General features: G+C 47.5%; 1 protein-coding gene across 1 annotated transcript in view; it reads right to left on the reverse strand.

Annotated features, from left to right (window-relative positions):
• Positions 1-1,571: 1,571 nt before the first annotated feature.
• Positions 1,572-19,030, reverse strand: part of PPM1E (protein phosphatase, Mg2+/Mn2+ dependent 1E) — a 632,124-nt gene continuing 614,665 nt past the window's right edge. The window contains exons 6-7 of the mRNA XM_086954986.1: positions 5,630-5,723; positions 1,572-2,995 (exon numbers count right to left, since the gene is read on the reverse strand). Of these exons, the coding sequence (XP_086811112.1) occupies positions 1,938-2,995; positions 5,630-5,723 (1,152 nt within the window). The 3' untranslated portion in view covers positions 1,572-1,937. The remainder of the gene's footprint in view (positions 2,996-5,629; positions 5,724-19,030) is intronic.

Below are 19,030 nucleotides of genomic sequence, written 5' to 3' on the forward strand. Positions count from 1 at the left end.
AGGACGTCAACAAACGACAGAATAGCTATTATTTATTTATTTACCTATTCTGTCGCCTGTCGACTTTACCCCTTACCTCCTGAGTTTACCTGTGCCGTCCGCCGCTGCTTATATATCTATGTAAACGTGACTTTTTTTAAAGTGAAAGTTCTGTGTCATTGGCTGGTCGTAAGGGAAAGACTTGCTAACCTGTTGTGAGTGGTTTCCCTATGCACTCTAGAAAACAACTTTCCATTACTCTCTTCTGCATATCTCAAGAGCTGCATAAGTTTCTGCGTTGAATTGGAAAAGCTAGTCATCTAGGCACTTCAAATATTTCTATCACCACACTGGCAGAAGTTTAAGATGTTGTGAAACACAATTCAGTTTTAATGTATGGAAGTGGTAATACTTATCAAGTCAAAAATCATATCTCTTGAAAGTCTAAATAATCAAGGAAAAATATCCTTCTAAAATAAAAAACATTATTTGCAACAGTGTAAATGTTTGCGCAACATCCTGTCATTAATGCCGAGTGCCTACTGCATGAAACACATACTTTTTATGGACTGTGGGTACTATTTATGAGCCAATTTGTGCCACTCTTAACAATGCACACCTTACATGTGATTTAGGAAACCACACAAGGCCACGTTGCGTGTCCTGAGTGGATCCATTCATCTGGTTTAAGTCAATGCATATCACTGGGTTGCCTTACTCTGCCCTAAGAAGATGTTCCATGGGCCTTCCATGTGTGTTCCCACGCAACTGCCATGGTTTTTTACGCATTACCAGATTTACCAGAACTAGTAGACCTGAAACTGCACCAAAAACATACACCTTCTCAGTTGAGGCGTAACGAGGAGCAGTATCTTTATTTTTCTGTGTTTATTCCTCTTTCTGCAGCACAAGTAGAAAGAGGAATATTTGCCTCTCAGGATTTTTTTTGTGCAGGAAGGTGTCCCTTCTTGCAGAAAAACCTGCAGCTCAGGCCCCTTGTACCATGTTGCAGGGTTGCCTGAGTTGGTGCTAGGCTGCCAACAGGGCGGCAGCGCAGGGGCAGCCGGCAGGAATGGTCGTATTGCCTGAATTGCGGCGCCCATTCCTGCCCTTTCCCTGTCATGCAGTGCAGCGCTGCAAGGTGACTTGCTGTGCTGCGTGACATTCTCGTAAATAGGCCCTTGTGTTTTTTAAATGGCTTTCTTTCCACTAGTATGGTTCACTGATTAGAACACTGTCATTAGTTGATGCAGACTAACACATAGACAGGGAACAAATTAAGTGTTCAACAGTTTATGAGGGAAATGACCTGAACTCCTAACGCAAGAGATGCCCATACTATACTTCCTTAGGGTTCTGTATGGTCCGTCAAGCAATGATAGAAGGTAGGCAAAGGCTGTCCTTAAGAAGGAGTAACTCTGCCCCTCTCCACCAAGATAATCAAAGACTGTGATCTGATCAGAGGAACCCGATCTTTCTCCATCACCAACTAACTGTGAACTACTGTCATTTCAGAGGTTGGGTAGGACATACCAACAAGCCAGCAGACTTGCACCAGCATTTGTCATGTGAACAATCCAATACTATTGTTTGCTAATACTGGGTTTATTTTTGGCTGAGATACATTTATTAACAAAGCACTGAAAATTAATTTATTCTGTTGGCTTCTGCACTTTTTCAAGATTTCTTGTTTACTGCAAAATGCAATTTTTCTTTTCTTGAGCATAAATGACATGTAGGTACTACCAGGAATTTCTAAAGATGGCCATATTCTACTGTGAAAGAATTTCCCTGACTATCTACATATAAAATAGATGTTAGCTTTGTAGGATACATACAGTGTTATTCAGTATGCCCACCTTGTTTTTAGGAAGAATCATGGTGATTCTGGTTAAGTCAACGATTATATAACCTGGTTTACTAAAGCACTACAGTATGTAACACAAGAGACATTGGTTCTACTTTTTACAACTCCTCTGGGAATCTGGTAAAGGTATACAGCTGCTCTGTTTCTGAAAGGAAACCACTGCGGCTCTCTCACAATACCTTTTAGGACTGGCTTGCCTCCGCGGCCTACTGCTTTTTACAAACACCCTGTTCTGAGCCCCACTCCGGACAAACCTAGAGAGCCTGGATGCTGCCATATGGGAGGGCCCTTGAGCAAAGAGAAGGGCTTGTAGCTTTGGTTTGATCTTAGTTCCTCGTCGCCTCTTTGGATAATACAAATGCACTAGGGGGAAATCGCGGGCACGTTTCCCCCAGGTTTCAAAGTGTTCATCTGGCAAACCCCAACAGAGCGAAGGTGAACGGTTCATTGTATACATTTGACACAAACCTTGGTTTTCAAAAATTTCTCTGACACTTCTCTGTGCATTTACCAATGAGCTCTCTGTTGTTTGTGCCTTTAAGATCTTGTTAGCCAAATTTACTTTCTTTGGTGTACCAGAAGAAGACCCTTGGGTGGATGGCAAACATTTGGCACTCCGAGGCTTGCTTGCACCAGCATGCGTTAGATCTAGATAGCCTTGGCCGTCGATGAGATTCACATCTGGCCCTAGATTTAAACTAGTTCTATCCGTGAAAGAATTTTCTCGATCATCATAGCCCAGATCTGCAGGAGCAGAACACTGATGCAGAGGCCTCGTTGCTTTGCAGTCCCCATGGTTCTCCTTATCATCTCCATTGTCCTCTTGACCTCCTTCAAAAGAGTTCTCTGTCCAGTTGGACTCCTGACTGACATTTTCCATAGGATTCAAGTCCCTGAGAAAAACCACAATGACAGTGATATTGTCACTAGATCCTGCGTCTCGGGCCGATGCCACTAACTTGTGTGCCACCATGCTGCTGTCCCCGTTGTTCTCTTTCAGATGGTCAGACACAACCTTCACTGCTTCGTCGGGGCTCACGGTGTCATAAAAGCCATCGCAGGCTAGAATCAGGTAGTCTTCAGACCCATCCAGGACAGTAGAGGCAGAGTCCGCTTCTCCGCAGATATACGGCTTGTGCTCTGCATCACCTATACATTTAAAACAAACAATGTAAGAATCAAAATAGTCATCTAATGCAAAAATAATATATGAGCTAAACCTCATAAGAACAAAGGTCCATTGAAAGCTAAGACATATTATCCTTATATCAGGTGAGTATTATGTGGCCAAGATCCCTATGTGAAAATAAGACAATTGACCGTGCATGATTCTGAATCTTATGAGCAGTAATCCTCAATATGTCGAAACCAGACTGGAGTCTTATCCAAATGAAGTTCTGTAGAGAAACAGATTGTTGTTTGGTATTCTCTTATTGTCATCACATGAAATAAGAAATATCCGGGGAGGGATACTAAGTTTTTATGCCGTGTTTGCGTCACAAAAGTGACGCAAAACGGCGCAAAATCTTTTTTTCACAATTTACTTTCCAGTGCTAAACTTGTTTAGTACTGGTAATGTGTGAAAGTAACCCAAAGCAGCACATTGAGCTGCTTTGCTTTTCTTAGTGCCTAGGGGGCGTACCAAAGGTGGAGCATGTGCGCCTCCATGCCACCACCCAAGGCTTCTGACGCTAAACCCAATTTACTAAACAACGTAGACAGGGTTTTGCATCAGAAAATGAGGCCCTTTCAAGGCAGGTGCAAGGACGGAGAAATGCTTTCATTTCTCCTTCCTTTTCCGACTTTGCATGTGTGCTGCACTGTACATCACACATACAAAGAGGCAAAAGGTTTAGTGTGAGTCTCAGCGCAGCATTTTGTAAGGGAAGGGTGCCCTTCCAGTACAAAACCGATGCTAGACTCACGGAGACATCCTTGCACCCTGGCACAAAGGTGTCTTTGTGGCGCACGGCTGCTGATTCCAGTGCTGGCGCTAGGGCGAGGGGAGGAGCGAGCCCTATTTTTGTAAATTTGGCGCTCTCCTACTCTCTGCTTTTCACGCAGCACAGCATTTGCGGCTGCTGCACTGCGCTGTGTGAAAAGGCAGTAAATCTCCCCCTCAAGTATCTAATGACTTTGGGAGAGGTGGGGTCAGATTTATCAAGACTTTGCACCAGAGTTAAGTCACCAACCTGATGAAAAATGGCACAGAGTCTTGAGAAAGTATTTATGTTCCAGAGCCAGACTTTCTTGGTGCTGGAAGTAGCTCTAAAAGTAATTCAAATATGCTCAGAGGGAGCAGCTACTATGGGTGCAGCGTTTGCAGTTGCACTAATGCCTCGAACCCTGAGGAGCTCATTGAACCCTGATGATTGCTATATGTTATTACCCTAGAAGCAGGGGACGTTTTATTTTCTTGCACTAGTGGCCAGGGCCTGCTTTGCATCAAGGGGGCGTCCCATGGGTGGTACATTGGGATTACCATGCCTCACCTGTGGATATTGATGCAATGCCCTAATTACAAAAAATAATCTAGGATTTGCACCAAAAATGTATGTGTTATTTGAGGCAGGCGTAAAGTTTGGGAAAATATTTTCTCAAAACATTTCCAAATTTGTATTTTTGCATCACACATAAAAAGCGGGACACTGTTTAAGTATGTCAAACCATAGTATTTTATAGTGGACAGGTAAACTTCCTGTAAAAAAAGGATGCGATTCTAGCTGTAAACATCCTATCCACATATGACGGTGTAAGAACGTTCGCTCTGTGGGAGAGGATGTGGCGTAATGGCCAGAGCTGGTGGATCTGGAACTGGTGAACCGGATTTGAGTTTAGGTAGCATACCGTGTGCTAGGGCAAGGAGAGATCAAAAATACTCCATATCTTTGTAAATATATAGCAATCCTGCTCTCCACCTTTCGCGCAACACAGCAATTATGCTTGTTGCCCTGCCTTGCATAAAATATTAGTAAATATGCCTCTAGATGTATTAATGGCCCACAAGGAGGCATACGCGCACAGCAGAGAACCCTATGATATCGCTGCAGATTCAGTATACTGCCATCCAGAGTGGAGAACAATAAAGTTTATTAAACACTGGCTGCCATGTATACCTTGCTTTATTGATTCGAAACCTGAACCCTTACTCCATGTCAGTGAGTTAAGCACTAATTGCCATTACATTGGGTGACCTGCAGATCACATTTAATCTCTCATCCCCCAGAGGCCGATCATTAAAGTACCAGTTCACTTGGTAATACTAACATCTGTTATTTTCATTATTTAAAACAGCAAACACTGTGGCTATATAAAAACAAGATCTACTTATTTTTATTAATCCTAACTTTACCAGACTTTTTGCAATCTATTATTCTAACGGGACTGGTAGGTAAACTCTTTCACTGAAAGACATACACTGGCATTTTGACGACAGGCATTCTGCAGCACACATTGAAAGAGGAATATGGCTCTTTTACTGTTTTTGTGCAGTAAGGGCTTTCTTCCTGTACATAAACAATCTGTGACGCAGGCAATAGGTGCAAGTGTGCCTGCTTTGGCACAAGGCAGGACAAAGTGCTCCAGCGCAAGGAGAGAGCAGAAATGCGCCACACATTGTGTGAATCACTAATAAACGTGCCCTCATGTGTTACTATTGCTTTCGGAGTTATCCGTCTTTGGTTCTTGATTAAGAATCCGAGGTTTCCGTCATCAACTAATGTTTAATGACTGATGGGCGTCATTATGCACTTAAGTAGAATGATAATGTACTATTTTACCTACCGATGGCTCTTGAGACTGAAAGACTTCCGTTAACTCTCCAGGCGCCAAACCACACCACACAGCCTCCAAGCGCTTCGATGCGCTGCTTCTCATCCTATGAAGAAACAATAGTCGTCCTAGTATTAGTATGTGTATGGATGTGCTTTGCTATGCTTCAAAATAGTGCAGAGCTTGGGAGTGGGAAAGTGAACTACCCTTTCCATCTGCAGTGAAAGAACAGTAGAAGTAGTGAAAAATACAATTGAAACACGGGGGCCACAAAACCACCAGCAGATTGCGCGTTACTGATGTAGGTGTTTTCGTTAAAATTATCGTTTTGTTAGCTATTATGGTTCAACCACATTAGACATGTCACACTGCATATATTTTACATATTATTATTTATATTCAATGTCCCCCCCCCCCAAATTTGAACACCCAAAAGTGGTTTTATTACTTACAATTAAAATAACCATAAATAGCATGCATTTATTGCGCATGGGGAATTACTTTATGTCACACATCAGATGATTATGTCAGCAAAGCTGATTTTTATGGCACTGGACAACTCAGTGCCCCTAGCAAGGGGCGCGGTCGACCCGGACAACACAAGTTTTTGGGGCGGCGGGAGGCTCCAAACAAAGTTCACCTGTGGTCGTCACGGGCCGGCAAACGCAGGAATCACCAGCAACCCCCGCTACTACATGCGCCCGCCGCGGGGAGGCAAATGCAGGGGCCGTCGTAGGCGGGAAAAGGTCTAGCTACGCCACTGGAACAACTGTACTCTTTTTGCTGAGAGCGAAAAATGCTACGAGCTCAGAAGTTATAGCACCAAATATATTAAAGAAAGACTTGTGTCGCCCTTGTGCCATGCAATGGGGTGCAAGAGCGACACAACTCGGTTAGGTTTATCGAGCCATGCAAGACCATTTTTACGTGGCGTTACTGTGCCCCAGGGAGGCATTCCATGGATGGAGCGTGTTTCCACGCATCCACCCATGGATTTTGGCGCATTCCCAGATTTACCACTACTGGTAGTCCTAGGAATGTGTCAAAATGCTACTCTTCCCCGGGCGAGGCGTAACAAGGAGAAATATCTTTATTTCTCTTTGTTACTTCCTCTTTCTAAGGTGCTGCATTTTGTAGCACACACAGAAAGAGGAAAATGCCTGTCAGGATTGTTTTTGTGCATTAACGTATACCTTCCAGCACAAAAGCAATCCTCCTTAAAACGCAGGCCCCCTTGCACTCCTGCATTGGCGCTAGGCAGCACATTGTGCAACAGCCCAGGGAAAAGACAGGAATGAAACATATAATGCTAGACATGGTGCATTCCTGCCCTTTCCCTATCACACAGAGCAGCGAGGTGAATTGTTGCGCTGCATTGTGTAAATGTGCCCAGTTCCAGAAGCAGCAGAAACCCTTAAACCATATGGAGCATATTTATTCAAAAGAATCGTGTAGCGCAGCAAGTCACCTTGCTGCTCTGCGTGGTAGGGAAAGGGCAGGAATGCACCGTATCTAACTTCATATGCGCTGAGCGATTCTTTTTAATAAATATGCTCCATATGGTTTTTGAAACTGAAGAGCACTTTATCTTTATTTAAACAAAAGGCATTGTCATTTACAATGCCAATAGCTCAAACTCTTGTAATTGCCAGGCCTATTCAAAGAAGCAGCCGCCATTGTCCAAGGCTGCTCGGAAACAGAAAGCACGCATGGCGGGCTGAATATTACCAATGCATCACATTGTAAATTGGCCGCATTGTTTGCGCTGTCACTGCGTCACAAAAGTGGAGCAACGGCAGCACAAAAGACACGAAAGGGGCTTGTAAATCTGCCCAATAGTGTTTACAGACTAAAAAAGACATACCGTGTAAGAACAAAGTAAAAGGGCTAGTCCTCATGGGAGGTTACAAATGAAGGCATGGGGGCACTAAGGAGGGACTGACAAGCCTATTAACGAATCAGAAACCAGCATTTAGGAAGGGCAATGACACAAGCCAATGACAAATATGGTCAGAGTGGGCGGGGCTTCTATTCCATACTCCAATACAGCATGCCGCAGAGCAGTGCAAAGCGCTGCCCAGGCTCGACCTAAAAAGAAGAAAAATAAGCACATTTCTCTTTTTTACGCCTCTATCGGATAGGCGCACCGTTTTGGTGCACACTCATGTTTACAAATGTTTAATAATCTGTGTTTGCGTCAAAATCCATGGGTGGTTGCACAAACACGCCGTTGCTCCTCTCATTTGACATCTACCCAGTGCAAATGCTATGTGCTGCGTTACATTACTTTATGTTTACTGTACCACACAATTCGACCTTGCAGGGCTTAGTAAATGCCAAAATGGATTTTGCATTCGGGCTGCGTCACAAAAGTGATGCAAAATCTTATTAAATCTGTGCCTGAATTTTTAGGCCCATGATAATACCTTGAATCCCACTGCTGAGGGTTCAGTCTTAATATAGAAAATACTTCTAAACGTGTTACGTTGATTATCTGCATTGGCTTCTTTGCAGATTTATGCTGTGGGGCAGAGTCCACATCAAGACTCTGGGGAACGGATTTATCAACATTTTGCACTGATGCAAAGAAAGAATGGGGGAGATTTACTAAGAATTTACGCCGTTTTTGGGTCACAAAAAAGTGATGCAAATCGGTGCAAAATCTTTTTTTCTCGATTTATTCCCCAGTGTTAAACTTGCTTAGCGCCGGAAATAGCGGGAAAGGAATGCAAAGCAGCGCATAGCACTACTTTGCTTTACTTAGCGCCAAGGGGGTGTACCATGGGCGGATCAAGGGTGTTCCCATGCAACCACCCAAGGTTTCTCACGCTAAACCCAATTTACTAAACAAAGTAAACAGGGTTTATCGTGAGAAAACTGCGCTCTTTCAAAGTAGGCGCAATGAAGGGGAAATGCTTTTGTCTCTCCTTCTTATTCCGACTTTGCATGTGTGCTGCACCGTACAGCACACATACAGAGAAGGAAAAGGCTTGAAGTGAGTCTCAGCATAGTATTTTGTACTGGAAGGATTCCCTTCAGTACAAAACCTTTGCTAGATTCACGGGGCACCCTTATGCCCTGGCGCGAAGGTGTCTACATGGGGCACTGCAGCTGATTTCTGATAGATACATCTGCTGTGTGGATTCCTCACCTTGTGAATATGCCCCTTGCGTCATCAACATTCGGAAATTCTTTTCGTAGCCTCGCGCCGACGTGGACTTGGACGTCATAGAGACACGGCTTCGCTCGCGACTCTGCTGACGTCACCAACGCCTACAATAGGCCCACGCCGGCGTGATGACATCAGTTCCCTTTTTTCCGCGTCGTCGACGCGAACGGTTATCAGGAATCTCTGTAGCCAACTGGTACTTTGTTGCCTTTTTGTTGCAAATTTCTGCTTCTTTGTATCCTGTCTCTTCGACGATGTCATCTAAGAAGACCGGCTTCAAGCCCTGCAGGGAGTGCAGTAAAATGATGTCTATTACCGACCCGCATGATGACTGCATCTGGTGTTTGAGTTCCGACCAGGATGTCGAAGATTGTTCTTCATGTCGGAAGATGAACCCGAAGGCCCTGAGGGAGAGAGAGGCCAAACTCCTGGTTGCGAAGATGAAGGCTGGGAAAGAGAAATCGTCGAGGTCTCGTTCTCGAAGGGCGAGGTCGAAGTCGAGGAAGAAGTCGAGGTCTGGTTCTCGAGAGGGGTCTTCTTCGAGGTCGGCATCAGATCATGTTTCGAAGTCGAAGAAGAAACATAAGAAGAGGAGACATGAGTCCCGACGTCGTTCCGGTAAGGAGTCTGGCTCGAGGTCGAGGTCACCGAAGAAGGTAAGTTCGAAGGTGGTTACTCTGGATGTCTCTGAGCCTGAAGGTGAAGCCTCACCTTCGGAGTCGCATGGGCGGTCTCCTACTCCGGCTCCGAATCCTTCTCCTGCTCCGAATCCGTCTCTGGCGCCTTCCCCGGCCCGTGAAGAGGAAGAGGCTCGGGAAGATGTGGATTCTGTGCCTGTTGAAGAGCCGAATCCGATCCCTCCTCAGGACCGGCCTAAGGGTTTTCAACCGCCCTTTCCTGCCCCAGGACAGGACCATCCAGCATTTCTTAACGCTATGTATGGCGTCTTCTCAAGGGCGTGGTACCCCTCTGGTGCACCTTCGGGTCCCATGGGTCCTTTGGCTTACAGCTTGGGAGTTCCTCACTCCTATCCTCCGTCTCCGTTTATGCCTTATATGCCGGCTCCGACGCCGCATTGGCAATTTCCCGCTCCGCCGAAGTCGTCAATGCCGATTCGGCATCGCCCGCTCCAGATCGTCCTCGAGGGCATTCCTCTGTGCCATCGGATTCGATACCTGCGTCGGCCCCGAATCCGACGGAGCCGCTGGTGGATCCGACTGCGAGGCGTGTGAAGGAGAGGTCCAGAAGGGAAGCTCAACGCCTTTTGGAAGAGCAAAGGTACTTGGATTCACATTCTGATGTGGAGGAAGATGAATTGGAGGAGAACTGTTTTGAGGAGTTGGCTGATTCAGGAAGTCTTGATTTCTCTCCAGAGTGGGAGTTGCCCTCAGGCTCTGGTGCTCCTTCTAAGGATATCCAACCTTACCATTTGGTTATGAGGAAGGCTGCTGAACTTCTTCAATTGACTTTGCCAACGGTGGAGTTTAAATCCAATATCCTCACTGAGGTTTTGCATTCTCCGAGTTCCGTGGTGGAGCCTTTGCTTCCATTTAATGATGCCTTGACGGATCCCATTATGGAGGTGTGGAAGAAACCGCTGTCGACTCCTGCGGTTTCTAAGGGTGTTGCGAGAAGGTACAGGGTTGCACCTGAGGACCCTGCTTTTTTGTCTTCTCATCCTTCACCTGAGAGCCTGGTCATTCAAGCAGCCTGTTCTAAGAAGAGTGTTAGTGCCTTTCCCCACGTTCCTTGTGAAAAGGAAGCGAAGAAACAAGACCAGGTTGCAAAAAAGACCTTTTCATCGGCTAGCATGGCGTTGAAGTCAACTAATGCCACTTGTCTGATGGGGAGATATGTGCATGCCCTGATGGATTCTTTGCGTGTCCTGGTTACTAAAGTTCCTGATGCCAGCAGGAAGGATTTTGAGGAAGTGATCTCTGATACTCAGGCGGCGGCTCGCCAGGTTATACAAAGTGGTCTGGACACTGCCGACTCTGTGGCTCGTATCATGGGCACTGCTGTCGCCACTAGGAGGTCAGCCTGGCTGAAATCCTCAGACTTTTTGGCTGATGTTCAGGCGACCTTGCTGGATCTTCCTTTTGATGGTTTTGGTCTCTTTGGGAAGAAAGCTGATGCGGCCCTTGAGAGATTTAAGGATAGCAGAGCGACAGCTAAGTCTTTAGGTCTCCAGATCAGAGGCTCTTCGTCCAACAGGAGGTTCAGGGGCTTTGGTCGCTCTTCCTTTCGGAATTTCCGGCAAGGTCAACAGCAGCAGCAGCAACAGCAGCAGCAGCAAAATTCTATGTACAGATCGTACAGGGGAAAGCAAAGAGCACGTCCTCGTGGACGACAGGCCTCTTCCTCCTCCTCTTCTTCCAACCCCCCTGCCTCAGAAAAGCATCCCTAGATCCGCTATTCAGGATCATGTGGGTCCGGTTGGGGGCCGGCTTACCCATTTTCTACAGGATTGGGAATCGGTTACATCAGATCTTTGGGTTCTCAATCTTGTAGAAAATGGGTATGCCCTTCCCTTTCGGGATTTCCCTCCCAATTACCCTCCTTGTCAAGGCTTTTACACCGAGGAACATCTGTCTCTTCTGCTGGAGGAGGTGCTAACTCTGTTACGAAAGGGTGCGATAGAGGTGGTCCCAGAGCAGGAAAGGGGTCAGGGATGCTACTCCCGGTATTTCCTGATCCCCAAGAAGGATGGCAGACTGCGTCCAATCCTGGATCTCAGGATCTTGAATCTCTATCTGAAACAGGAGAAATTCAAGATGCTCACCCTTGTTCAGGTTCTTCAAGCGCTGCTGGAAGGAGACTGGATGGTGTCGCTCGACTTGCAGGATGCGTATTTCCACATCCCAATCCTGAAGTCGCACAGGAAGTATCTCCGTTTTACGGTGGGATCGCAACACTACCAGTTTGCGGTCCTTCCGTTTGGTCTTACTACTGCGCCTCGAGTCTTCACCAAGGTGATGGCGGTGGTGGCTGCTCATCTCAGGAGGTCGGGGATGCCTGTGTTCCCTTATTTGGACGACTGGCTGATCAAAGCGGAGTCGTCAGAGAAGGTGCTCCATCATCTGCAAGAGACAACTCAGCTGTTGTTCAGGTTGGGTTTTTCGATAAATGCACCAAAGTCTCACCTGGTGCCCTCCCAGCGCAACCTGTTCATAGGTGCTGTACTGAACACTACTGTTTGTCGTGCATTCCCTCCTCCTCAAAGGATTCGCGACATTCAGGAAATGATTCCTTTATTTTTCAATGGAGCGGTCGTTCCAGTCCTGAAGGTCCTTCGCCTGCTCGGTCTGATGGCTTCTTGCATTCTGTTGGTCAACCATGCACGCTGGCACATGAGGGCACTCCAGTGGTGTCTCCGCAGGCAGTGGTATCAGCACAACGGAGATCTTCGGGAGTCAGTGAGGATCTCTAGAGAAACTGCAGCGGATCTGTCTTGGTGGAGCGTGGAAGGCAATCTGTCACAAGGAAAGCCTTTTCAACTTCCTCCATCGGTGGCCACGGTGATAACGGATGCATCACCTCTAGGGTGGGGTGCTCATCTGGGGGATCTGGAGGTCAAGGGTCTTTGGTCTCCAGAGGAAAGGTTGCTTCACATCAACCTTCTAGAGTTGCGGGCGATACGTCTGGCGCTCAAGGCCTTCCTCCCTTCCCTTCGCGGTCGGTTGATCCAAGTCCTGACGGACAACACGACCGCGATGTGGTACATCAACAAGCAGGGAGGAGTGGGGTCGCAGTGTCTCTGCAGAGAGGCTCTGCGTCTCTGGTCCTGGGCTCAGGACCACCAGATTTGTCTGATGGCAAATCATCTGGCCGGAGTCCTGAACGTGCGTGCAGACAGTCTCAGTCGGCAGTTCTCTGCCGACCACGAGTGGAGGCTTCACCCGCAGGTGGTTCGTTACGTCTTTCGGACGTGGGGGACTCCTCTGGTGGACCTGTTTGCCACTCGCGAGAATGCTTACTGCCCGTCATTCTGCAGTCTCCAGTATCCGATGCAAGAAGCTTTGGGGGACGCGTTTCAGTTGGGTTGGGGAAATCAACTCCTTTACGCGTTTCCTCCCATACCCTTGATATCTCGGGTTCTGAGGAAGATTCACCAAGACAGGGCCCAAGTTATATTGGTCGCCCCGGACTGGCCAAGAAGGGTGTGGTATACAGATCTACTCCACCTCTCCTCTCACCTGCCGCTCCGTCTCCCTCTCAGGGCAGACCTCCTCTCTCAGATGGAGGGGCAGGTTCTACACCCCCACCTCCAGACATTGCACCTTCACGCCTGGAGATTGAGCGGGGAAACCTGATTTCCTTTTCTCTCACACCTGACGTGGTGGATATCATCTTGTCAGCCAGGCGTGACTCCACTAAAACTGTCTATTCATATAGATGGTCAAGATTTGTCACTTGGTGTGGTGAGAATTCTATTGACCCATTGAGAGCCCGTTTGTCTGATGTTCTCCAGTTTGCTCTTTCTCTGGCGCAGCAAAGGCTTGCTGTTGCCACGGTTAAGGGCTATCTTTCGGCGCTGTCGGCTTTTCTTTGTTTGCCTGACCAGCCCTCTCTTTTTAAGTCTCCTGTAGTTTTAAGGTTTTTGAAGGGCCTCACAAATAAGTTCCCTTCTACTCCTTTTATTGTGCCTCAGTGGGACTTAAATCTTGTCTTGACCTTTCTGATGGGTGCTCCCTTTGAGCCTCTTCATAAATGTCCTAGGAGGCTTTTAACCCTTAAGGCAGTCTTCCTCATTGCAATAACCTCGGCAAGGAGGGTGAGTGGGCTTCAAGCTCTTAGTTCCAAGCCCCCTTTCTTGACCATTCATGCTGATCGAATGGTTCTAAGGACCAGGGCTGCTTTTCTTCCTAAGGTGGTGACTCCTTTCCACCTTGGTCAATCCATTACCCTCCCTACCTTTTATCCTCCCCCGCACCCTTCCAAGGAGGAGGAGAGGTTGCACCGTCTGGACCCCAAGAGGGCGATGTCTTTTTATCTGGACAGAACTAAAGACTGTCGTTTGGATGACCAGCTCTTCGTTGGGTTTGCTGGTTGCAAGAGAGGAAGAGCAGTCCATAAGAGAACCTTATCAAGATGGATCGTTCTGTGTATAAAGATCTGCTACTCTTTGGCCGGTAAGGAACCTCCAGAGGGTATTAGGGCTCATTCCACTAGAGCTAAGTCGTCTACCTCAGCATTGGCAAGAGGTGTTCCTGTTGAGGACATTTGTAGGGCGGCAACTTGGTCTTCCCTCCACACTTTCGCGAAGCATTACTGCTTAGATACCGAAGTGAGGAGGGACGGTCATTTTGCGCGCTCTGTCCTTCAGGATTTCCTGGTTTAGAAGAGTGGACACCCTCCTCCGGGAGTGGGGACTGCTGTGGGACTCTATTCACAAGGTGAGGAATCCACAAGGCAGATGTATCTATCAGAAGAACAAGTTACTTACCTTCGGTAACGCTTTTTCTGGTAGATACTATATCTGCCTGTGGATTCCTCACTGACCCACCCGCCTCCCCGTTGTCCACTCTTCTTTACCAGAGTTTCTATAATGTATTGTTTATATATTGTAATGCTAAGGAGTTGTTTCCATTGCTTTCTTGCACTTGCTTCACACTATGTGTGTTTCTCCTTGACTATTGTGTATTGTGTATACTATGTATATTGCTACTGTCATTGGTCCGTCCATGCGCCTCGATGGCACAGAAAAAAGGGCGGAACTGATGTCATCACGCCGGCGTGGGCCTATTGTAGGTGTCGGTGACGTCAGCGGAGTCGCGAGCGAAGCCGTGTCTCTATGACGTCCAAGTCCACGTCGGCGCGAGGCTACAAAAAGAATTTCCGAATGTTGCTGACGCAAGGGGGATATTCACAAGGTGAGGAATCCACAGGCAGATATAGTATCTACCAGAATAAGCGTTACAGAAGTTAAGTAACTTGTTCTTCAGCACCGGCGTAAGGGAGAGGGGAGGAGAGTGCCTTATTTTAGTAAATTGGGCGCTCTCCTGTTCACACAGGGCAACATTTGCAGCTGCTGCAGTGCTCTACGTGAAAACATGGTAAATCTCCCCCCAAGTGTTGATAAAGTATTAACTTACCACAACAAAACTTTTTCAGAATCACCCCGCTCCCTGAGCCTGGTCGAATCATCACCAACGAGATCTGAAGGCTGTGATTCTCTCCAACTGTCAGACGTTACACCGCAAACGTCCCACGATATAATTTGAACATTGGACAAATGCAAGATAGAGTGTATCCTTTTGTTGTTAATGAACTCCATACGGATGTTCATTCATCCATCACATTTCAATAGGTGCAGAAGCAGTAGAGGCCCTGTACACCCAGCCCAGAGCACCCACCTCCGCCTTCACAGCCGCACTTGTGCCTTAACACCACAAATATGAAACATAATGGGACGAGATGCACCCCTTTCTCCTAGTAACTATCGGAGTGCAAACCAAAGCACACGATTACACAACACCAACCTCATAGTTACCCATGTCACACATGCTAGTTGCCACAGTTTGGCCACACAGTTTGGACGAGTATCGACTACGAGCTCGCTCTCATGATGTTCTGACTTTATTGCACCCTTAACCCTTTTCAGTTAGCCCCACCCTCAGAAGCTCTGACTGACACCCCGGCTGCTGCTGAACACCTCAACTGCCCTCACATAGGGGTCCACACAATGCACTCATGGCGCAGACCAACACTGTAACATGCAACGAGCAGGCATGCACACACTTGCCCATAGATACTCGGAATATGCATACCTACAGCATAGGCACACACACATAGGTTTGGGTTTTCTGCAGGGAAAGCACCTTACCCAGGTGGAGGCGGACCGCCTCCGCAAGCGATGGAGGGGGCAAGTGTACAGCACAAACTACTCCTCCCAGGCAAGGGGAGCACTGATATGGATAAAAGCGGGCATTCCCCATACAGTAGAAGAGGTGGTCATGGACCTGGAAGGGAGATATGTTTTAGTGAAAGGAAAGCTAAATGGGCAGTCACTACTTTTGGGCTTGGTGTATGCACTGAATGTAGACCAAGCTGCATTCCTTCGTAAACTCACAGGGGTACTCGCTAGATGGAATGGACTCTCCTGGCTTGTAGGAGGAGACTTTAATGCAGTTCTGGACATGGATTTGGATAGATCGTACCCACAACTAACGCTCAAAATGGCAGCCTCTAAAGTGCAAGCCCGGTCGGACTGGCTCACGAACTGGGCACTGATAGACATCTGGCACACACTCAATCCCACAACGTGCATCTACTCATTCCACTCCCCTGTCCACAATATACATGCCAGGTTCAATCGCATCGTTGGGGTCTCCTGCTCTCCTCCCACTCATCAGGCAAACCAAATACCTGGGGCGTACACACTCAGACCATAACCCCCAACTCCTGCAGCTCACGTGGGACACGGGACACCCTCCGATTCCCACATGGCGTCTGCAGCCAAGGGCGCTAGAAGACCAAGCGTTCCGCTCCTTGCTGGGGAGGGCCATACTCGATCATTTCGAGATCAATGACCACTCCACTGAGGATCATCTTCTCGAATGGGATGCTTTTAATGCAACGTTGAGAGGACATTGTTTAGGGGCCACTTGGAATATATGCAAGTAGCTAAACATGGCACTTAGAAAAGTAGAAGGGTGGCTAATGAGTTAAGAGGTAAGGCAATCAGAGGGGAGCAGGAACACAAGAAAATTAGACAATCTGCGGGAATAACACGCAGATTTCATAGAACAACTCAGCTGCCATAACTAAGCAGCACACTCGGCACGCACACAGCCCACTGCAGACCGAACAGGAAAAACGCTAGCATGGATACTACGCCATGAACAGGCACATCACCCAATAGCTGCCCTAAAAACGGACGCTGGTTTTACTGTGTACACACAACAAGAAATGCACAAGGCTATGACGCATCATTATACTATATTATACCACTCCACGGGGCCCCAGACAGAGAGCCAACTCACTGCATTCTTAGAGCCACTACACCTGCCAGAAACCACGCAGGAACAGAGGGAGCAGCTAAATGAGCCGAAGTGCAATAATGGCGCTGGCGAGCGGGAAAACTCCAGGTCCATATGGATTCCCAACAATATTCTATAAGGCCTATGTTACAACACTCACTCCTTACTTTCATGAGATATACACAACGCCCATAAACGAACCAAGTCTCCTGCCTTCCATGAGTGAATCTAACCTGGTATCCCGGCCCAAACCTGACAAGGACCCCACAGAGTTGTGTTCCTATAGATCACTGGCTCTCCTCAATGTCGACTATAAGGTAGTAGCAAAACTGCTAGCAGACAGGCTTGTGCAGGTGGTCCCTACCCTGGTTCACTCGGACCAGAACGGATTTGTGCCCTCAAGGAGCACCGCCTTAAACCTCAGGCGATTCTTCAGGATTACCACTTATTCGCAAACCCAATGTCTGCGAGCGGCCTGTCTTATATTGGACCTCGAAAAAGCCTTTGATTCCTTGGAATAGGGGTTCCTGTTTGCTGCGTTGGGACAAATACAAACTAGGAGAAACGTTCCTCAGTATGGTAAAACTGTAAAGATGGGCCCCTATATATCAAACCCGGTAAATGTACAAACCAAACCACCTGACTCACTGCTGCTGACTGTGGCACACAGGTGTTACTGCAGAGCTCTCTATATAACCCATACAACCACCCGGAACGCACTAGCCCTACCACTAGAGGGAATGCCCAGAGGTGCTGCCGCAAGGTCGGGGTCCAAGACACAGGAGATCTATACCGTGGGGGCACACTAATCCCATACATGACACTGGAGTAAGATGGCGAACTACCTCTGAGTCAATTTCTGCTCCACCGCTCCCTATTGGCGTCACTCACTGCTAAATGGGGAGAATTAATCACCGAACCAGTGACGCACCTTACCATACAATACCTACATGTTATGGGACAAGGGGGACACCTCACCAAATGGCTCACAGCATCACTTAGACAGCACACAGCAGTTAATTTATCGCACCTCGGCCAACACTGGGAAACAGACATGGGACATCAGCTCACAGATTTGGCATAGGCCTCGGTTCTGGCAAGCCCAACGCAAGTCCCCAGGAATGCGTGCCTGCGCCAAATATAATTCTATATCATTCACAGAGCATATCCTGCAAAAATCAATCAGTACTTCAATCAAAGGACACTGCATGCCTCTGTAGATGCAGATCTACTACACATGTTGTGGGGATGCCCATATTAAATAGGTACTGGTTAGCAGTTGCGGACGCACTGTCGTAGGTCACTGATTGTACCCTCCCATTTGAATGGCATATATACCTTTTACACTTACACAAGAGGAGCCGCAACAACAAAATCACCTCCAGGTTCCTTGACCTGGGGATGGCAGTGGCAAAAAGATGAATCCCCAAAAGGTGGAAGGACCCCGACCCCCGTACCTAACAATCTGGAGGCACTCTATGCTCACCTGGGCTAAGGCAGAAAGTGTCGCACTCCACCGGGAAGATACACTAGGGACTCGCAAGGTCCCTCTCGCAGCTGGCTGGGACGCAATCCTGACTGCTTTGACAGCCACAGAAAGCAATACCACACCACCTCAAACCCCATTAGACATCGTCCCCTAAGCGCACATGATACACTGGAGAGCTGATGGGGAGTGGGAGGAGCTGATACGCCCACATACATGCCCAGCACCATCCCAACAGCCACCATTGGAGTTTGGGAAATGAGCATCAGTGTTGGAAGAGCTACGCCCAAGGTGTCCAAGAGCCAGCTTCACAGTTCAGACACCTTCCCTATTAAGTATTGTTTTGTCACCGTTCTGTTATCACCCACCTACACTGTTCAAAGACATATGGGGGCAGATTTACAAGCCCATTGCGACATCTTTATGACATAATTGCATCACTTCTGTGACGCAGCGTCGTCGTAAACAATGCGCCGCTATGAAACATATTTACAACGTGACGCATCTACTGAGATGCGTCATGTTGTAAACCTCTACGCTACATTATACATGTGTCGGGTATAATGTATGCAGGGTGGGTGTTCTAGGATTGTTTATGTGCAGGAAGGACACCTTCCTACACATAAACAATCCTCCCCTGCACACAGACACCCTTTCACTCTGGTGCAAGGGTGCCTGCGTTGGCGCTAAGTTGCTAAACTTAGCGCCATCGTAGGGGGAATCGCAAGGTTGCACCACATTCTTGTAAATATGGTGCAGCCTTGCGGACAAACCTG

Source organism: Lissotriton vulgaris, chromosome 2_1 (genome assembly GCF_964263255.1).
Source record: "Lissotriton vulgaris chromosome 2_1, aLisVul1.2, whole genome shotgun sequence".
Classification (NCBI taxonomy): Eukaryota; Metazoa; Chordata; class Amphibia; order Caudata; family Salamandridae; genus Lissotriton; species Lissotriton vulgaris.